Source organism: Podarcis muralis, chromosome 5 (genome assembly GCF_964188315.1).
Source record: "Podarcis muralis chromosome 5, rPodMur119.hap1.1, whole genome shotgun sequence".
NCBI lineage: Eukaryota > Metazoa > Chordata > Lepidosauria > Squamata > Lacertidae > Podarcis > Podarcis muralis.
In genome coordinates this window covers 49026539-49047175 of record NC_135659.1, presented here as the reverse complement: position 1 = coordinate 49047175, position 20637 = coordinate 49026539, and the positions used below count along the sequence as shown (strand labels likewise).

The 20637-nt window shown below is 40.6% G+C and overlaps 1 protein-coding gene across 2 annotated transcripts; it reads right to left on the bottom strand.

Annotated features, from left to right (window-relative positions):
- Positions 1–5217: 5217 nt before the first annotated feature.
- EFCAB14 (EF-hand calcium binding domain 14) lies at positions 5218–20614 on the bottom strand. Of its 2 annotated transcripts, none has more exons than XM_077928763.1 (11): positions 20094–20614; positions 18555–18703; positions 14802–14947; positions 14050–14148; positions 13480–13590; positions 12717–12818; positions 10919–11107; positions 9242–9322; positions 8401–8509; positions 7013–7144; positions 5218–5934 (listed from the first exon to the last, which is right to left on the bottom strand). In XM_077928763.1, the coding sequence occupies exons 1-11, from the start codon at positions 20324–20326 to the stop codon at positions 5759–5761; spliced, it is 1527 nt and encodes a 508-aa protein (XP_077784889.1). In that variant the 5' UTR covers positions 20327–20614; the 3' UTR covers positions 5218–5758. The 2 variants fall into 2 exon arrangements, with proteins under 2 accessions (XP_077784889.1, XP_077784890.1); XM_077928764.1 differs by having other exon boundaries at positions 9257–9322; positions 20094–20611.
- Positions 20615–20637: the final 23 nt, after the last annotated feature.

The window sequence follows — 20637 nt, the reverse complement described above, 5'->3', positions numbered from 1 at the left end:
TGCAGAACAATTTCAAAACAGACTGTGTAGGTTTGTCATTCTGATTTCTGTTGTATGTGAAAGGCTGCAGCTCAGTGGGACAGAACATGCTTAGGATATAGAAAAGTTCCAGGTTCAATCCCTGGCATTCAGGTAAGAACCCCAGGAGTATGCTGCTCGGGTCCAATCCCAAAATGGTATGAAGTCTCTGGGTTGTAGCCAAACTAGTGCTACAACCATTTTCCACCGGCAGGAGAATTTCTGCTTGTGCAACCTAATTCTCTCCCTCTCTCCTTTCCCTGTATGCCCCCTACAACTTATCCCCATGGTTCCCCCAACTCTCCAGAGCAGATAGGGGGTGGTAGGTACAGGGTACACACACACAGGTAAAAGAGCGGAAGTTCCATTACACCAATGCAAATCCTTGCACTAATGGAACAAGTGAATTGGATGATGAGATGGGTGTCAATGTGGAGAATTATTAGCACAGGAAAAGATTAAGCTGTCCAACTGTGTGCATAATGGAATGAAAGCCACACAATTTTTAACATTTCTGAACTGAGCCGGCTGCAAGCTTTGAACAGCAATAAACATCTTGTCAGCTTATGCCGCAAAGCATTTCCTTAATATAAAATTTGATTTTGAAAATAAAATGCCAATTACACCCCAAACCAAGTGTTTTTATTTGAATTTGACATTCACAAATGCATGATAGGTGCAAAATTCTGTAGCTAAAACCAGCTTTAATTCATACAAGTTTTTCTACAGTTCTAAAAGATATCCAATTTGCTTATAAGATGTCAGCAATTCAGCCAATATATATGGAAGGGCAGCTTAAAATAAATTACTTATTTACACAACGCTCAACTAAAATATTTAGCGAAGTAGGCTAACACAAATTATAAAGAAAATAAACCAAAGCAAAGCTAAGAATCTTAGCAAATAATTCTATTCAAAATTCTAAAAAAAACCCACAAAACTGACTATGCGGAAAAGCTTCTCCTATGACAACCAACACTGGAGGATATGAACATGTAATAGCTCAACTTTTCCTGGATAGTTTTAGTTCTCTTCACTGTAGCTATCACACACAAAGGACAAGATCAATACAGTGGTGCCCCGCAAGACGAATGCCTCGCAAGGCGGAAAACCCGCTAGACGAAAGGGTTTTCCGTTTGCGGTGCGCTTCGCAAGACGAATTTCCCTATGGGCTTGCTTCGCAAGACGAAAACGTCTTGCGAGTCTCGCCATTTTTTTCCGCTCCCCCCCCCCTTTTCAAAGCCGCTAAGCCACTAATAGCCTTTTAGCAGCTTAGCCGCTAATCCTTTAATAGCTGCTAAGCCGCTAAATCGCTAATAGCGCTAATCCTCTTAGCCGCTAATGGGGTTGCTTCGCAAGATGAAAAAACCGCTAGACAAAGAGAATCACGGAACGGATTCTTTTCGTCTTGCGAGGCACCACTGTACAACCTTTCCAGCACCAAAGAAGCAGCTGTCTTAAATACTTCAGAGAAAAATAAACTGTCTCTTGCTCTTAATGCTGTGGAGTCCTTACTATTAAATCCTCTTTTTATATGACCACTCCAAACCAAACGTTTTAAGTCACACATTTGCTTTGTAAATACACATCAGTTTCATTTCTGCCTTCTCAAGAGATGCTACAAACAAATTTTATTATTGTGTATTAATTCTCAACCAACATATTTTCAATCTTGGCCAAAGGGCAACAGAGATCACTTCAGTTTTCAGAGAATGCCTCATCTTCACTGGAAGCATTCCAAAAGTGTTAAAATAAGAAACTCAGTATTCACCCAAAGGCCTTCAGTACTGCAGCACTAAACTGGCTATCCCAGTTTCGTTGGCATTCTTGAAGAAGCAGGTAAGAAAGTTAACCATAGCTATAACCATCTATGTGCTTTTTCCCAACACAGAATGCCACATCACAATGCTGAGGATACTAAACATTGAACAGAAGCTTGGATTTAAGCTTGTGGCTCAATCCCATTTCCCTCCTTTATTTCCATATGTTGCTGGGAGAAGTTACTTTAGCACTACTGCAAGGGGCTGTGTGCTCCACAGCCTACAAAATATACCAAAACACTGTTGCATTGTAAAACACAAGCAGCAAACTGTTAGCAATCTGACCTAAAATTGTATTCCCTAAAATACATGATTTAGTTCTGCTTGGTATGTTACTGGTGCTGTAGTCTTCACAGCCCCATGGATGTTCCTGTTAACATATGCAACTATTGTCCTAACCACAGTAGTTGGTTTCTTCTTCAGAGAGAAGAAATTAGGCCCAGTTCATGTTATCAGAGATGGGTGGAGACCTACTTTTTAGGTCCCCACATCACACCAGCAAAATTGACCCATGTGAGTTTGCTGAATGATGTGGTTCTCTCCCACATGTGCCACACACACACTCAGGAGCTGGAAAATGCTACTGTGGGAAGGAGCCATATAATTAAAACAACACACAAGTCTCTGTACAATTCCCTTGCTGCTGAGGCAACATGAACTGGGCTTTGGAAAGCTTTCTGCATGAGAGGCATCCTTTGAAGTGAGATGGTTTCCAAACATGTTTCCCTTCATGAAAACTGAGATGGTAGAGTTCTGGAGGACTATCACTTTAGTAGTTGAGCATCCAGCCAGCCATGAATATTCCCAAGTATTTGAATGGGATTCCCTATTATGGTAAATATACACCTCAAAAACAAATTAAACAATTATCAGTTATTCGCTTAAGAGTGGGGCTAGAAAAGAGTTTCCTTCCATATTAACCATATAAACCAATCTTCCAAAAATACCTTCAACAATTTGGCATACAATCATATTACATAGGTACAAATAAATACTAGCCAAGTTATTTTTATTGCTTCATTTAATTTGGTCAACAGTTTTATACAGAAAGCAGATTAAAAAAGTGGTTGATGCTTGTCTGAGAGAGCACTGGTTTTCAGTAATCTTGAAATATTTTTCTACTTCACTGGGCAAGGTCAACTTGCCCAGGTAGGAAACTGGTAGTAAAAAATTAGAGAACCTATGAGAGAAATTTGGTTTTCAAGGCTTTTCATTATTGTAATGTTTTTGGAGGAATCGTTTCCATCTACTCTAGAGTAAACCAACATTATATCAGACCTCCATGTACACTAGTCTTCTGTTAACAGCGACCAGAGTGGCTGGGGCAACTCAGATAGGTGGCATATAGATAAAAGTATTATTATTATTGTCCATGGCATGCATATTCAGATGACTGTAAAGTCTGTACTTTGTTGTGTTACTTTGCTGATCAAATTAAAAGTGAAAAGGTAAAATCCTTTTAAAATATCAAAGAGTTCTTAAGTTTAAGCAAGGGAACTGTAAAAAGGACCAAGCTGCAGTATACATCAACAGACTCTTCACATTTGCACACACTTTTTAAAACAGCACATGTGGAGTCCCTAATCCAGATATGGACTGCGGTGCTGAATCAATGGGTTAATCTTTACTCTCTGTGTGGTGATCCCAATGGAAATCCCTCCCACAAGCTATTTGCCCTATGAAACAATTTCAGAAGGCAGGATTTTCATCACGATACTGGGAGCGGGGAGGGTTAACCCTCTTCTACTCATGCAACAGGGATGCAGGTGGCGCTGTGGTCTAAACCACAGAGCCTTGGGCTTGCTGATCAGATGGTTGGCGGTTCGAATCCCCGCGACGGGGAGAGCTCCCGTTGTTCAGTCCCAGCTCCTGCCAACCTAGCAGTTCAAAAGCATGTCAAAGTGCAAGTAGATAAATAGGTACTGCTCCGGCGGGAAGGTAAACAGCATTTCTGTGCGCTGCTCTGGCTCGCCAGAATCGGCTTAGTCATGCTGGCCACATGACCTGGAAGCTGTCTGTGGACAAACGCCAGCTCCCTTGGCCTATAGAGCGAGATGAGCGCACAACCCCAGAGTCGTCCGCGACTGGACCTATCGGTCAGGGATACCTTTACCTTTACTCATGCCACAAGGGACGCGGGTGGCGCTGTGGTCTAAATCACTGAACCTCTTGGGCTTGCCGATTGGAAGGTCGGTGGTTCGAATCCCCACTCTGGCACTCGTCATGCTCCTCCATGCACCAATAGTGATTTAAGTCATGCAAGCCACATAACCTGGAAAGCTGTCTGTAGACAAACGCTGGCTCCCTCAGCCTGAAAGCGAGATGAGCGCCACAACCCCATAGTTGTCTTTGACTGGACTTAATCCATCCAGGGTTCCTTTACCATGCTTTTTTTTTTACCTTTACTCATGCCACATTGCCAACCTGGATCAGGACACCACACTGCTATTTTAAAAAAACAACACTATGTACAAATGCAAACATACACTCCATGTTTGGCCCCATATATCCCCAACCTTTTCCTGGCTCACATAAATTATGACAGAAGTAAAATGAGAGTACAGGTAAGTCCCAACCTATGCTTATTTTACTAATGCAATTACAGCTTTGTGCAGGTCGGTGGGGAAATAAATACATGGAGAGCAGCAGAAACCCAATCTTTATTTCCCCAACACACACCTGTGCAGAGCTGTGATTGTGGGCTTATCCATTAGAGGCTTACAGATTCCCAGAGCCCTCCTGCTTAGGTAAGCACTTACTAGGGTTTGGAAGGGAGATGGGAGGACTCTAGGACACTGTCAGAGCCCTTGTACAGCCTCCCCCAAGCTGGGCAAGCAGCTCTCCAACTTGCAGCGGCCCTGGTTCCAGGGGTTCCTGACCAGGAACATAACCCCCACGTAACACGACCTCTGACTTGCTGCGATTTGTATTAAGGTGAGGAAATTTAATTCAATAAATGTTAGCCAAAATAAGAGGGAAGTCTACAGAAAGGCTAGTAACTGCACTTCTTCTAAAAGTTTTTAATACTAAACAATCCATATGAAATTGATTGGCAGAGGGAAAGAACTAGTTATTATTCTTATCTCTCGTGGTTCAGAGTATAAAATAAACAGGAACTTTATTTCATCTCATCTTTAGGGACAAAAGTCCTTCTGAGAGTCTGGTAGACAGGTATCTTAGTATCTGAAAGTTATCCATGGATTCCCATGCAACTATGGGAAAAGCAGATCCCCAAAGGGTGGTCCCTAAGGAGAAACATGTCTTTCCAGCCTCCTCCAACACAACTTACTTTGGGATCCTTATTACTTTTAATAGATTGCCAAGTTGACTCAGATGTAATTGATTCAATTTTAAATATTTACAAGGAAAAGAGTCCCCATCCTGTGAAGATAGATGCTTTTATTTTTTTATTCTAAAGTGCAGCTAATTTAAGGCAAATTTGAAATATAAAATACATGTCTGTCAATATATACACACATATTCTAATTTGAAGACAAGTGCTTCCCTTATAAGGGAAATAAAAACTTTGAGCTAAAACTCTTAGTGCAATTTAAGGTGCAGCCCAGTTATCCAAAACCATGGCAGAATATAATCCTCTAAACCTCAATCCAGAGAAAATTTAGTTGCATCTATGTGCCCTCCACTTGTCAACAGAGTTTAGGCATTACCAAATAATCTCGGGATTAGAGGTTCAAAACTGAAAATCTGAGGAGTCTGTATCTCTTAAATTAAATCAAAAATTAGAAGCTTTCCATATTTTCCAAAGAACACAAAATTAAAACGGTGTCAACATGTACACTAAGTTAGCTGCAAAGATTAGTATATAATTCAGAAAGTGCCAGATGTAGCTTTTAACTTATCAGTTTCTCTTGTATAGCTACTGTAGTCCTTCAATACTGTTATTTATATATGTAGAGATACTATAAACCTAAAGCCATCCTTAGTTCCAGTAAGGAATACTTCTCATCTCCATCTGTATCAAATTCTTTAAAGCTCTGGGAATCATACACTGCAGATCCAACCAGTTTTTGCAGGTCTTCATAGGATAGCTTGCCATCAGAGTCTTGGCTGATGGTCCTGAATAAATCCTGAAGGTCTGCAAGAAGGAACAAATAATTTTAAAGAACAGACAGTAGCTAAGAAGTATTAACACTTTCCTGCAGCAGCAGTAGCTTTTTCCACCAGACACACAAAATACACAATATATGGTCTGTAATATACATTCCAGTAGATAAAGAGCCGGTTTTTTAAGCCAAGAACTACCAGCACTGGGCCTCCACAATCCTCCTTCCCTTGCATGCCAACGTTGCTGCTTCTATTGCCATTCGTTTAAACCAGTTTCTCATTACTAATCAGGATATGAAACCAGGTTGTTAGTCAAAATCCACCCAGTTTCCCCAGTTCAGAGCTAACAGGAAACTGTGGCTTAAACATAGCACAGCAGAATATTTTCTCAGCATGTAAGGTAAGGAGGGGGAGTGATAACAGGAGGTAAGTGAGGCATGACTCATTCTCAGATTGCTAGATGTGAATCAGCCCAAAAGAGAATCATTCTCTGTGGACATTTAAACAAAAGCAACATTGATTTGCTAAAATATTGGACCTCTCTCAACAGTTTGAACCAGAAACCTCAGATTTGCTTGAGAACATTACAAAGTAAATTGTACTTCTGCGAAATAAATCCTGGTCAGTGTTTCAGTTCACCCTGTATATCTTTTATACATCTTCACCACTGTTTTCTCTACTTTTGAACACTTATGGCTGAACAGCATGCAACTTGCAACTGCACAAATCTTTTAAAAATATCCAAACAGACAAGAATCTACCTCCCTTAAGTTACCCATCTTTGCAGGCTTTTAAGCAGGCATAAATGTTTACCACTGCATTTTCCATAATCTTAAGGATTCAGACTGGCTGCAATTGCGATGCTATTCTTGAGCTACTCACTATGACCTCAAGGTCTTGTTCCTGGCCACCTACTGCCATTTCAGACTCCGTAAGTGCATAAAATTATCTTTTTACCCAGGCATGCATCTCTTTACACTTGTTTGCATTGAATCGATTTGCTATTTTACTGCACATTCACTCAGCTTGGAGAGGTCCTTTGGGATTGTTTATGCTACATTTGAAAAATGTTCTCTATGATCCATTCATTTCCAACCATAAGTGGTTACCTTCTATGTTGGATATTCCAGGTAATGACAAGTCTCTTGGGTGTCTATTCCCCTCAAAACTGCTGCCAACTGATCTTGAAGAAAGTCTTGGAAGCTTTGTAGGCTTTGATGTAGTGCTCTGGAGTTTTCCTCCTGTCAAGAAATTTTACAGTAATTGTTGCTAATTATCTGGCAAGAGTAGGTGGAAGGCAATTATGCTTCAAAAAGGGAGGCTACATGAAGATGGTATCCAACATAATTTGGCACTTTCAACACAGTAACATAACAGAGATGTCATTAGTGGAAAAATCTGTGCAGGTGGCAGCAACCTTTTTGGGCTAGTGGGCATCTATGAAATTTTGAAAAAGTGCCATCGGTGCCAGTCACAAAAGGATTTCCACATCCAAAAGAACAGAAAAAGCAACAGAGCAAAGTGATGCAGTCATGCCCCCCCCCCCAGCCTATGGGGAAAGGCATCTACATCAGCTACCTCTGCACTCTCTCATAAAGAAGCTCATTGCACCTCTCCCCTTGTTCCAACTGAAGGGGGTGTCCAATTCTGGCATCCAATGTAACATGGGTATCTTTAAAGGGAGCATGTTCAATGTAGGAGAGATTGAGCCAGTGCAAACAGGAATTGAGCCAGAAGAGCAAACAGACACTCACGTATTGCAGATTTCAGAGAGTATATTTACTGGTACTGGTGGACGCATTGGTGCTAGTGGGTGTCACACTGGTAACCCCAGACTTTAACATTTTATAGAAAGTATCTTCTAATGAGGCAGAGGGCTTTCCCCTTTGAACATGGAAAAGTAATGGCCCAGTCTTTTCCAACTTGCTTCTTCTTGTGCATTTTGAATGGAAAAGCACATTTCAAATGTATAACCTAGCTTTACTGATGTGGCACGTGTGTTTCTATGCCAGAGTATTAACTCAATAAGGCAAAGAAAAATATTTTGACTGATCATTTACTGGGGACTTTGACATGATAGCTACCTTGCCTTTTCATTACAGCACAGTAAGAGTGATATACATGTATAAATGCTTACTTGAATGATCAAAACAGTTCATATGCTGAAAGTGATAGAAGTGATAAATTTGGAACTGAATTGTACATGCCTCAATTGTTCCTGTTAATAATGTGGTTCTGCTAATAGTTTTCCCTTCCAAAGTAAGCACTTATATTTTTACACTTCTTGTTATTTGTCTTTGCATAAAGGATGAGCTATGAGAGGCTTCGGTCAGAAGCTCGTAACTAGAGGCCAGCTATCAGACATATTTCCACTCCTTTCAGCACCCGGTTTGCTCATTTGTACAAGGAACTGTAGTGCAAATGACTCATGATTAAATAAGCTAAAGCAGCAGTATAGTACTTTAGTGTAGGAAGTAAAACTATATGCAACATTCACCTTTTTTCAATGCTTCAGATCGATCACTTTCTGGTTTGCTTGACAGAGCGTTGATCAGCTGCAGCTTCTCTCTTAACATAGATACCTGAGAATCCCCGTTTTCTATATTCTGTACAATACCAACAGAAATATTTCCACGAAAAAACACTGCCAATTTCAGACTAAGTTGTAATAAACTGCAAGATTCCACAGTTCAGAAGTCTAAGTACTTGATCTATAAGCATCATATCACCCATATGTTCTACAGAACCCTTGTGACCTATTATGGTGGCCATAGGATTAGATAACATAATCTTCTTTAAGATGCTACAATACACTTTTTCCATAGACCAATAAGGCCAAAATAAAATAATAATTTCACTTGCCCACTAACCTGACAAAACAAGAACATATTCAACAGGACCAGTTTACTATAGCATTTTCTGTACGAGTGAGTACCTTATTTGTGAAAAATAAGATACTCTGCACAAACCAACCTCACCCAGCCAGCATTTAAAATGGTCATTTCCTTTTATCAAAATCTGCATAACCTTGTTTATCCTTAGTAAGTTCTTATTACCTAGGAAGATCTTAGAGTGTCTCTCTGGTGTGCAACATGTAGCTTGCTTTTAAGAGCAAGCCAGAGAGATCTCCAGCATATATAGTTTTATACATTGCAGAGAATAGATTTCTTATATATTACTAGAAATTTGAAGCTGTACCATTTTGCATATTTCCTTAGCTGGAGTTTGTTAAAACACCTTCCTATCTTTATGGGTAAATTAGGGAAAGCAGGAAAAAAATGTGTAGTAATATGATATGGCTTGCTTTGAAACACTACTTCTGGTTTCCCTAGAATTACCTCCATGCCCTGTACCTTTTCAGTAGTAGTTTCATTCCTTGGTTCATTTTCTACTTTCACCGAGGTAGTTAAGTCGCTCACCTGCAAAAAGCAGAACCAAAAGAAAGGCTTATGTTTGTGTCGTCTTCTAAAATATAGTTTACCCTTAAGCGATACAAGAAATGAACACCCTAGGACTAGCCAGTAATCACAAAGATATTAAAATGTAGCTGTGTGAGAAAGCATCAAGACCTATTATTTGAACAACTATACTGGAGAGAAAAGTTAATATACAAGGCTCACCAGGACATGCTGAGATCAATGGAAGCTCAGACAGTCCTAGTCTGCAACTAGCACAACCCAGTGGCTATTTAAGCAAAAAGAAAAAGAGAAGTACACTGGAGGTTGAAATAGCATATCAATAAGGCTGCCACTCAGCATGACTGTATAATAACTGTACAACAGGAACACGCACACAGCAGTGCTGCCAGAAAGGTGAAGTTGGGGATCCAATATACTGAACAACTAAAATCTAATGAGAGTTACACATTTTAGTGCCAATGTCCAATACAACCTGATCAATACAGCTTCTCCTAGCCTTCCTTCTACATTTGCCATCTTAGGTGGCAATTGTATTATGCAGTTTTCAGTCCTACATATGGCCAAGATTTCCAACTTCATTATTTGAGATTTCTAATCCCCTAAAAACATTAAAGTATACATTCAACTATTACACTTGCTCTAGATGTTTGCCATTTCACCATAGTACTTCCACTCCTGTGTTTAAATTTTTTAAAAAGAAGAGAATCACAGAAAAATATCATTTTGTCTAGTGCCCAGCCAAGTTGCCATTCTGATAGCCAGTTCCACCAGCTCCTTTTCTTTTCATCCCAATGTGTCCCAAAATCTTGCAGAACATGGAAAGAAAAATGTTTTCAGGGAGAAAACATGAAGTAGGCATGTAGAATCTGGCTTTGTCAACATTTCAGGCTACTTATTGACATACAAGATTTTTCTAGGTGCAGAGTCTCAATGCATAGATGAGAGTAACTACACAAAATGCTGCAACAAATATTAATTGATTCAGGTAGGATCTTACTTGCAATGCAAGCACTACTACTGCATCCCTACAATCTTGCAATCCAAGCCCAATCCAATGCATGTCGACTCAGAAACAACTCCCTCTGACATAAATGGGGTTTACTTCCCAAGTAGTGTGTAGGACTGCAGTTTTAACTTTGTAATAAAACTGAAGCATAGTTTTCATAGACATTAAGGGTATAGTGGATTTTACTGTTCAGTCAACAAAAGCTGTACAAGCAAATTAGAAATTCAAGGTGACCAAGATCCACAGTAACACAGAAAGCATCACTGAATATCCAACTGACAGCTCATATTGTTGCAGAAATTCATTAATTCAGTGCAAAGCTTGTGATAGAAGGAATCCAGATAACTAGAGAATGGCCTCTTTCACTATACAGTGGTGCCCCGCAAGACGAATGCCTCGCAAGACGAAAAACTCGCTAGACGAAAGGGTTTTCCGTTTTTTGAGTCGTTAATTGCAAATTCTTTTTGGATAGTGTGGCTTTCCCAGTATCAGTTCAACCACTATGCAGCACAACAAATCCATATAGACAGAAAACATAACTGTTTTGCAAAAAATTGTTTCTCAAACACCCACAATAGCTAGGCACTTACCATGCCAAGGGTCAGGTTTTCTCTTTTTTCCAGTTTATTCACTGTCATGTGATTTTCTAATGAAGCAACTCTCCAACTTAGATTGCCAACTGTGGAGTCCATATTGAAAAGTTTTAAATCATTCTGTTTCTGGTACAACATTAGGGTTGAGTTTACCTCTTCTATAGAGGTATGTAGGTACTGGTTATCCTGTTCAACACAGAAAAAAATGTTATTACACTATTATAGAAACAGCAATAACTAAGAGTAAGCAGTTTATACTTATGCAATTGTTGTCATTCATCTGCAGCTTGACTCTATGCTGGCATAAATAAATTCCTAAATTCAGCAAAGCATATTCCCAAGTGTCATTGGATTGCAGCTCAAATAGGGTTTAGAGCCACTTGACAAATCCTTAAATGAAGGAGGTCTGTTAGATCTTTGAAAGTTGAAAGCTGGGTTTCAGCAACTACCCTCTGTGAAAAGAGGTGTGCTAAATCACACCGGCCTTATGTTCAGTTCTTTTAGTGCAAGCTACCTTCAAAGAGTACAAAGCCTAGCAGATCAAACAAAATAATTTGCCAACATATTGTTTTAATACCACTGTGTTATTTAATATATTTTACTGATACCCTGGTAAGAATCTTTATTTTATAATAAATACACTTTGCCAGTGTTTTGCAAGGCAGTTTCACAAGTGGGCATAGCAATTTACTACTCCCAAATTAAGTACTTAACTAGGGCAAATGACTGACCACAAAACTAGGAGATCTATTTAAAGAACTGCCATGTTGTTGGCTGTTTTAATATTGATGATTTCTTTCAAAGAAATTGTATGTTTTTCATTTTTAACAAGCAAAGAAAGACATATTGCTCAATTTTCAGAATTCACAGTTGGACAATAAATTAATTAAAATGAACTAAATTGCCTCAACATAGTGTGTGAGCAAGCTTCTTAGTTCTCCAGAACTCCACATTGTGCTGGATGCAATACAAGGGATTGAGGGAAGAGACTATTACACAAATCACAATCTAAAATTAATATCCAGCTTCCTATTATGAAGACTGTCATATTCTCTTTTATTTCTGCTCTCTGCCTAGGAAACTGTATTTCACTAATGGTTAGAGACAGACCTGAGCGAAAGATTCCTGCATTGCAGGGGGTTGGACTAGATCAGTGATGGCCAAACTTGGCCATCCAGCTGTTAAGGGACTACAACTCCCATCATCCCTAGCTAACGGACCAGTGGTCAGGGATGATGGGAATTGTAGTCTCAAAATAGCTGGAGCGCCACGTTTGGCCATCACTGGACTAGATGATCCTTATGGTTCCTTCCAACTCAATAATTCTATGATTCTATGAAGTTCTATTCAGTATAGATCCTGGGAAATTAATGCCCACGACACCAATTTCAATGAGTCTACTCCAGGGATCAGCAACCTTTTTCAGCTGTGGGCTGGTCCACCGTCCCTCAGAGCATGTGGTGGGCCGGACTATATTTTGGAGAGAAAAAAATTGAACCAATTCCTATGCCCCATAAATAACCCAGAGATGAATTTTAAATAAAAGCACACATTCTACTCATGTAAAAACACACTGATTCCCGGACCACCCACGGGCCAGACTGAGAAGCCCACGGGCCTTAGGCTGCCTACCCCTGGTCTACTCCGAGTATAACTAATCTTAAATATCAACCCATGTTTCCTTAAAATAGAGGCTGACAGTTTCTTCTTTGTCCCAGAATCCTAGTTTAAAATAGTTTTACAGAAATCTTGAAATACTGATTTGCAAAGCATCTAAAGCAGCAACAAGCTGTACCTGTTTACAACTGTCTGTCAGATTCTTCTCACTTATTTGGGGGGTTGGAGAGGAGGGAAATGAAGGCAGCTGCTTTCCTCTAACATCTTCTGCGAGTTCACTCTAATAAAAGTAGTAAAAATGAATTTTTGAAACCAGTTATTTAAACTTTGAACATGGGAACCAAGCTTTCACAAACACAAAACTAGGAAGACAGAGGGTAGCAGGCTGTGATATACACAAATATACTGGTGCTCCATGTAAATGTATTTAAGAGATTCAAAATAAATAAACAAGTGCAATGTGACAAGTATTGTATGGATGGAAAGCAGTTAGGAAACATGGGAGATATGTGATGCTCCCTCAGCCTGCAATTACTCAAAAGGTTCTTGTTATAATTAAAGTCACATTTACTTGCCTTGCTTGATTTAAGAAATAGTACAAGGAGCATATGAAGAGGGTGGATCAGGAAAGTCCATTGAGGCTAGACACCCAATCCCCTATTAATTGGGCATTAATCGTTAACTTATTTACATCCTCAAAGATGACCAATATTTACAAATTTGTTTATAGTATCTAGAAATCTGAAAGACTTAAGCTTCCCATCCCTGTTAAACTTTAATATGGAGTTCTGCAATAATAAACTGGAGAATACTGATTTTCATCCAAAACATTGACTGCCTTTAAAAAGACATTTTTTTACTGTCAAATGACATAGCCAAAATGAAGTTCATATGGGAATTATCACAGAATGAACTACTATCAGATTAATACAAATCCTTACCATCTCATTTTGGAGTGTCTCTATAGTTTTCTTATGTTCTTCAATTGCTGCCTGCATACTCTCAACATCATGATGAACACTAGTTACAGTGCTACCTATAGTAGCAACACTCTGGAAAAAAACCCCAATCATAATCTTGTAGTATCAATGGTATATTAAAAAGTGTGAGACTCAAATGTATTAATTCCAGAAGAGTAGCTAATAAATAATAATAACCACCACACTTCACATAAGATCCCAGGGCAGGTTACATTTAGAAACTTGTAATATAATACAACAATGCAAACAACACGAACATGCAACCCCAACCCAAAATACCAAGCAATACAATGCAAACAACCCATATAACCTTACAAAAAACCACATGGGAGAGTCATACTGAACAAACTGCGCACATCCTGACATTATGCAATGTGACCCAGTGCAGCAGTATCATTTCCCACCTACATACTTCCTACAAGTGGTTAACACCATTGTACACTGATAGCAGTGGTTCAAAAAACTCTGATTCAAAATACTTTTGTAGCTTGCAGAATTTGATAAACACAATATACTTGGTGCAGTACATACTTTCTGAAGCTCTTCTACTGTGACAGGAAGATTAATCAAATCAGAAGCAGATTTAATGTTCGTTTTGAGGTGATTTACAGCTGACATCAACAAAGAAATCTAAAACGAAAGGAAGATGTTATTTCATTCTCTCTCAGAGTAGGTTACAGATAAATCATTTAAACATAAATGGCACAGCACCTAATACTGGGTGCGCAAGCCACATGCCGGAGCATGCAGCTTATGCCCTGCTGCTTTGCACAAGCACATGAATAAACCACAAAGTCAATAGCTTTGAGTGACATCTGAACATGAAATCATGTTTTTTTCCTCCTAACAAATGACCACTTTAGCCACTCCTAAATCATACTTTGTTGGTGGCTTAGTTACTATGGTTTGTCAGGGAGAAAGCAAACCATGGCCCCAACTTCGGTAATTATTGTAACCTACCTATATTATGGCTTGTTTACCTGCTTGCACAAAGGAGAAGTGAAGCAGGATCCCTTGGGTTGCATGAACCAGCACACAACTAATGTACTGTGTGGCTTACGGAAACATACTTTATGGCTTAGCATTATGTACTATCACAGACAGTAAAAAGAATGGATTAATAACTTTTACCAATTTAAAAAATGTCAACATACACGTTGACCCAGAATGTTGCTCTTCAATAGCAACCATACCAATAACAGCAAATGGCTCAACTAAGATGTTATAAGACATATTTTAAATGGTTTAGATTATAACTTTACTTGAATGGTCACTTACTTTACCTGTTTGCTAATTTCAGTGATGTTTACCCATATTTTGCTTAATCCCGCATCTCCATTCTCAATCTTTTCCAGTTCCTTTTGTTTATTAAGCAGATCTTCAGTCAATCTAGGAATTTCTTGGAATGAGGTTTTTTGATTAGACTCCACTAAAACACAAAGTCAGAAGCAATAGTTATCCATCAACACGAAGATCTGAGAACACAAGCAGAAATTCTTTAATAGGTATGCCTTCATTGCTTTGTAATTTGGGATTGAATTCTAAACATATTAGAATTGATTTTAGCCAAGCTTTCACACTGTGCATTTAGGAACAAAGTGTAAGCTAAACAAAGTTGTAGATTAACAGACATATGTGAAAGACATCATAAAATGTATTGCAGGAACCAACTTCCTGTAATCTGTGTCTGCTCTTAAGAGAGAGAAGTTGAATTAAATAGGCAGTTTATTCTTGTCAAGGAAATGAGTTATATACACTAATGACTAAATAACCATTGGAATTATTTTGATGAACAGACGATATGATGCTAAGGTACTATTAGTAATCTTTATTGAATTCCATTTTTACTCAATCATTGTTATGTCCTTACGCCTTCAGCTGTGTCATATGCTTCAGCAACATAACAAGAAAAAAGCAATACACAAGCTGCTTGTACATTTGTTTATTATTAATTGCATTTATACCCCACCTTTCCTCCAAGGAGCTCAAGGTGGCATATATAGTCCCTCCCCAATTTTTATCCTCACAACAACCCTGTGTGGTAGGTTATGCTGAGAGACTGACTGGCCCAAGATCACCCAGTGAGCTTCATGGCCAAGCAGAGATTCAAACTCTTGTCTCCCAGGTTCTACTCCAAAATACTAACCACTAAACCATACTGGCTGTTGGAAGAGCACAACGCTGAATTTCACCCACTAAGTATAATGGGACTCCCACTACCACTTTATGAAGTGTATATACAATATAACCTCTTTCTTTCAAGTTTCAAATATGCTTCCGAGCATGCTCTCCTTAGTAATTTTCTTTCATAACAGTTATGCCATTAAACTTAACAGTCTGTTAATATCTAGAAACACAGCTTTATTCCAGAATATTTTTATTATATTTTTTCATAAATATGTGTACTATCAGTGTTTCATTAAAAAATCAAGGCAGCTTACAACTGACAAAATCTAAAACTACCAGTTATCACATTTACTTTTTTTCTTAATTGCCTGCATAAGCCTAGTGACATAAAAAGTGTTCAACAAAAGTTTAAAGACTAAAGCAGATGTCTGCTGAATCTCAACCAGAACAGCATTTCGCAGGGCTGGGCCAATGATGCTGAAAGCTTTCTTTACTGGCTACATAATTTGAACCTCAGTGACTCAAAGGATAACTAGCAATGCTCCTACAGATCATATCACTGATTGAGCTAGGATATAAAGGTTCAGGCAGTCATTAAAGTACCCTTGGACTTAAGTTGTCCAGAGCTTTGTAGATTAATACAACAACCTTAGATTGATGGACCTTGGACCTGGCTCGGTAAAATGAAATAAAATTGAATTCTGAATGCGTCAAAACTTACAAGATTGGATAGAACTATTTAAAGCTTTTAGAACGAACACCAGAGAGCTTTTTAAGTACACTGCGTTTTTAATTTTTTCTTAGTAGAGAATTCAGTTCTTAAAAGCGACAAATACAGCTGAGAACTGCAGTAATTGCTCAGCCTATATGAAAAACTGTCATATTCAACACAGTACATTTTAGAGACAGTTCATTAACAGACATAAAACCAAGTAACCTATTTGAAGAATAAATAGTGCTTTGAAGATTAAGCTCTAAAGCTGATGGGTGACCTGAAAGTGTCATAATAAAAAACAAGATAGTATTTCACCATTGCCGTTAGTGGTTTTCCTCCTGGAAACACGCCAATTAATTGTGAAATCCTCTCCCCTACAGAGTTGGGTCAACAGCAAAAGTGGTTTGTTATATGCCAGTATATAGTCTCACAAATCACCTGATCTGGACCAAGTATCCAGGTATGTATATAAATTATATCAAAAGGGCAAATTATAGTTGCTGTGATGATCAATACATGTATGTATACCTTCCAAGATTAACAGATCACAAAAGGAGGATCAGAAGTGTGTTTTGGAGTTTACAGTGAAGAAAAGCTTGGTTACAAATGAACTGGTAGTTTGTTTATCTTTCATAGCTATATAGCATCAACAACTTTGAAGAAAATCACTTCCTCCTATGCAGTTCCCTTCACCTCATGGTATTAGCCTTCCTTGGAAGTTCTATATGACAATTTCTATCTCATACGTCTAGTAAAATTAGCAAGGCGCCAAATCAATATGGATCTTCCCTGTTCACAATCTCCATCAGATGACACAGAGATGTGAACTTGTCTACCCACTGCCACTCACAAGACAAAGCAGCTGCAATTTTTTAGGATACTTTAGCAACTCAGCCTTTCAAAATATTCTTGAGTACTTGAATTTTTTTAACACATTCACCAAGGATCACAGAAATCTAATTACATGATTTGTAAACATTAAATAGTTCAAATAAGACATATGCCAATAAATATGGCTTCCGCCTTTAAAAAATACATGTACAGTGGTGCCTCGCAAGACGAAATTAATCCGTTCCGCGAGTCTCTTCGTCTTGCGAAGCACGGCTATTAGCGGCTTAGCGGCTATTAACGGCTTAGCGGCTATAAACGGCTTAGCGGCTTTAAGAAAAAGGAAACAAACTTGCAAGAACTCGCAAGACATTTCGTCTTGCGAAGCAAGCCCATAGGGAAATTCATCTTGCGGAACAACTCAAAAAACGGAAAACCCTTTCGTCTAGCGAGTTTTTCGTCTTGTGAGGCATTCGTCTTGCGGGGCACCACTGTATGGCCATGTGTTTTTACAGTGGTGCCTCGCAAGACGAAATTAATTTGTTCCGCAAGTTTTTTCTTCTTGCGAGTTTTTCGTCTTGCGAAGCACGGTTTCCCATAGGAATGCATTGAAAATCAATCAATGCGTTCCTATGGAGACCGTCCGGGGACAGAGGGGAAGCGCCGCGCACCTTCCCCTCTGTCCCCGGACCTGTTTAAAGCAAGGGGCGGCGGGGAGAAGATTGCTTCTCCCCGTTGCCTGCCCCGCAATCTCCGGGACAGAGGGGAAGGCGTGCGCGCCTTCCCCTCTGTCCCCGGACCTGTTTAAAGCAAGGGGCGGTGGGGAGAAGATTGCTTCTCCCCGTTGCCGCCCCTTGGTTCAAAAGGGGTCCGGGGAGAGAGGAGAAGGCGCGCGCGGAGATTGCGGGGCTGGCAACGGGGAGAAGCGATCTTCTCCCTGCTGCCCCTTGCTTCAAAAGAGGTCTGGGGACAGCGGGGAAGATGCGCTGCGCTTCCCCGCTATCCCCGGAGCTTGCGGGGCAAGCTTCGTTTTGTGAAGCAAGCCCATAGGGAAATGCGTCTTGCGAAGCGGCTAAGAAAACGAAAAACTCCTTCGTCTAGCGAGTTTTTCGTCTTCCGAGGCGTTCGTCTTGCGGGGTACCACTGTAATCACCTGTGGCTTATAGAGGATGGCAAAAGATTTGTTATAACACCTAGTAACAGAGTTATAGTATTTTGTACACAAATGACCATTTGTCAACATGTTTGCTTCATATTAAAACAGACTATAAATAGTGTGTTTTTGGCAATTACCAGCTATATAAGACTTTGTCCCATATCCCACAAGTTATTATAAAGAAAGGGAAAACCAAAGATCAGTACTTACTGGTTCGAAACCGCTCCTTTAATTCATCCAGGTTTTCCTTGAGAGCAACCTGCATCCATACCAAGCCAACACAAGCTACCACACAAGCGGCCAAAATGACAAAAGCACATAATGGGTAGCAAAGCTTGCAGCATCGCAGGTAGTCACCCCTAAATGAATAAATAAATGGTTCAGCTACATCACAATGGCCAAATATCACACAAAATTGGCACTTACATTGTATTCAATATTAATGCAATATATTACTCTCTCACAATTCAATCCAATGGAAACATGCACACAAAAGCTGGCAAAAGGGTACCTGCACGGAATAGCACAGGATCAGAATATCTAGCACTCTGTACATTTCCCTGGTCTTAACGTTAATTACAAATTACTACAACCAGCTTTTTTTTTTGGGGGGGGGGGGTTATAGTCAAATTTGAAGTATTGCAAGAACTATTTCTGTTTTAATAAGCTTGAAGGAATTTGACCTTTTTTCACAATGACCCACAAAGCAGAATTTAGGGATAAGTCTTATCAGAACTGGTGCAGGAAACCTTCAGCCTTCCAGATGTTGCTGAACTACAACTCCTGTCATGCTTGCTGGGGCTGACAGGAGTTGTAGCTCAACCACATTTAAAAGGGCCAAAGGTTCCCCACATCTGTATTGAGGATTCCTTCTTCCAGAACTCAAACAGAATCTTGTTTTACAACAAACTGCACTGAAGACTTAATACATCAGATTGCCATTTACCAGTAGAAAGTATACCAAAGACCACAGGAAAGGCATTAACCAGAGGTATAGATCAATCAAGATCAAATGTATTAGAGCATGGTTATGAGCATCCGAAGCTATATTCAGGAGATTTATATTTGGCGTGCTCTGGTCCATGGGGTCACGAAGAGTCAGACACGACTAAACAACAACAAGCTTAGCAGAACAGTCCCTGGGCTCCTTCAGGAAGAAGCATGGGATATAAATTGAATAAATGAAATAAACAAAATGATAATAACCAAGCAAAAAGAATGGCACTAGTAGTCCCACCCACACACTTGGGCTTAGTGCAAGAGCAACAAGTTATACCAGAAACACACCCAGCTATTCATGTCGCAGACAGCTTCCCTCTCAGAACAAAAACTCACTGTTTGTGTTAACAATCTGCTCCAGATCCTCATTAGCCTTAACTCACTTTCAACCCCAGCACACCCAAATGTTACCCACCCAGTCACCAACTTTCCAACTCAGCTGCAATCATGTCAACCTTACACTCCCAACGCCCCAACCCCTTTCCTCTCAGCATACTCCCGATGGAGCTAGTCACGTATCAACTCTTCCACATGCACCTCAACCCCGTCCCTTCATCCCTACCCACCCAACCCACTCTGGAGTCCCAAATACCGCATGGGGCAGCCCCCGACTAATAATACATCGTATCTAAAGTTACATTTCACATTCCTCTCGTCCTGCCCGAGCCATGCCTGACCCTCCACGGACCGAGGTCCCTCGCCCCCTCCTCCCCAAGCGCAACCCCTCCCTGCTTCTCTTGCGGGCCTCACTTGGCAAAGCGGGAGCGGGCGCCCGGGAGCCCGAAGCCGTCCCCGAACTCCGGGCCGGAAGAGCTGCTGCTGCTGCTCTCGGCGGACTCGGTGCGGAGCAGCCGGTGGCCCGAGGCGGAGCCTTTCCTCGGGTGTCTCTTCTTGCGCCCGCCGCCGCCGCCGCTCCCGCTTCCCCGGTCCCCATTCCCGCCGCCCAGTCCGATGAGCGCGTTGAGCTCCTTGCGCTTCTTCATCCTTTTCTGCTGGGCCGGGGCAGGAGCCGGGGAAGCCGGGCAGCAGCGCAACCCGGGAGGGGCTCCCAACTCCGGACCACGGCTCGCCAGCTTCAGTGTCTCGGAGGTTTCCCCGACCGCCCTGGAGCAGCCTCAGCGGGGCTGGCACGGCGCCCTCAGACGCCGGCGGTGCCGTTGCTGCTCTTTCTTATCGGCTGCTCCTCCCGCCACAACCGCCCGACCCATGGCAGCTGAGCGGGCGCAGCTTCCTCCTCGCCCTCAGCGCCTGCCGGCCAATACGAGGCGCTGCCATTGGCTGGAAAGGGTTGAGG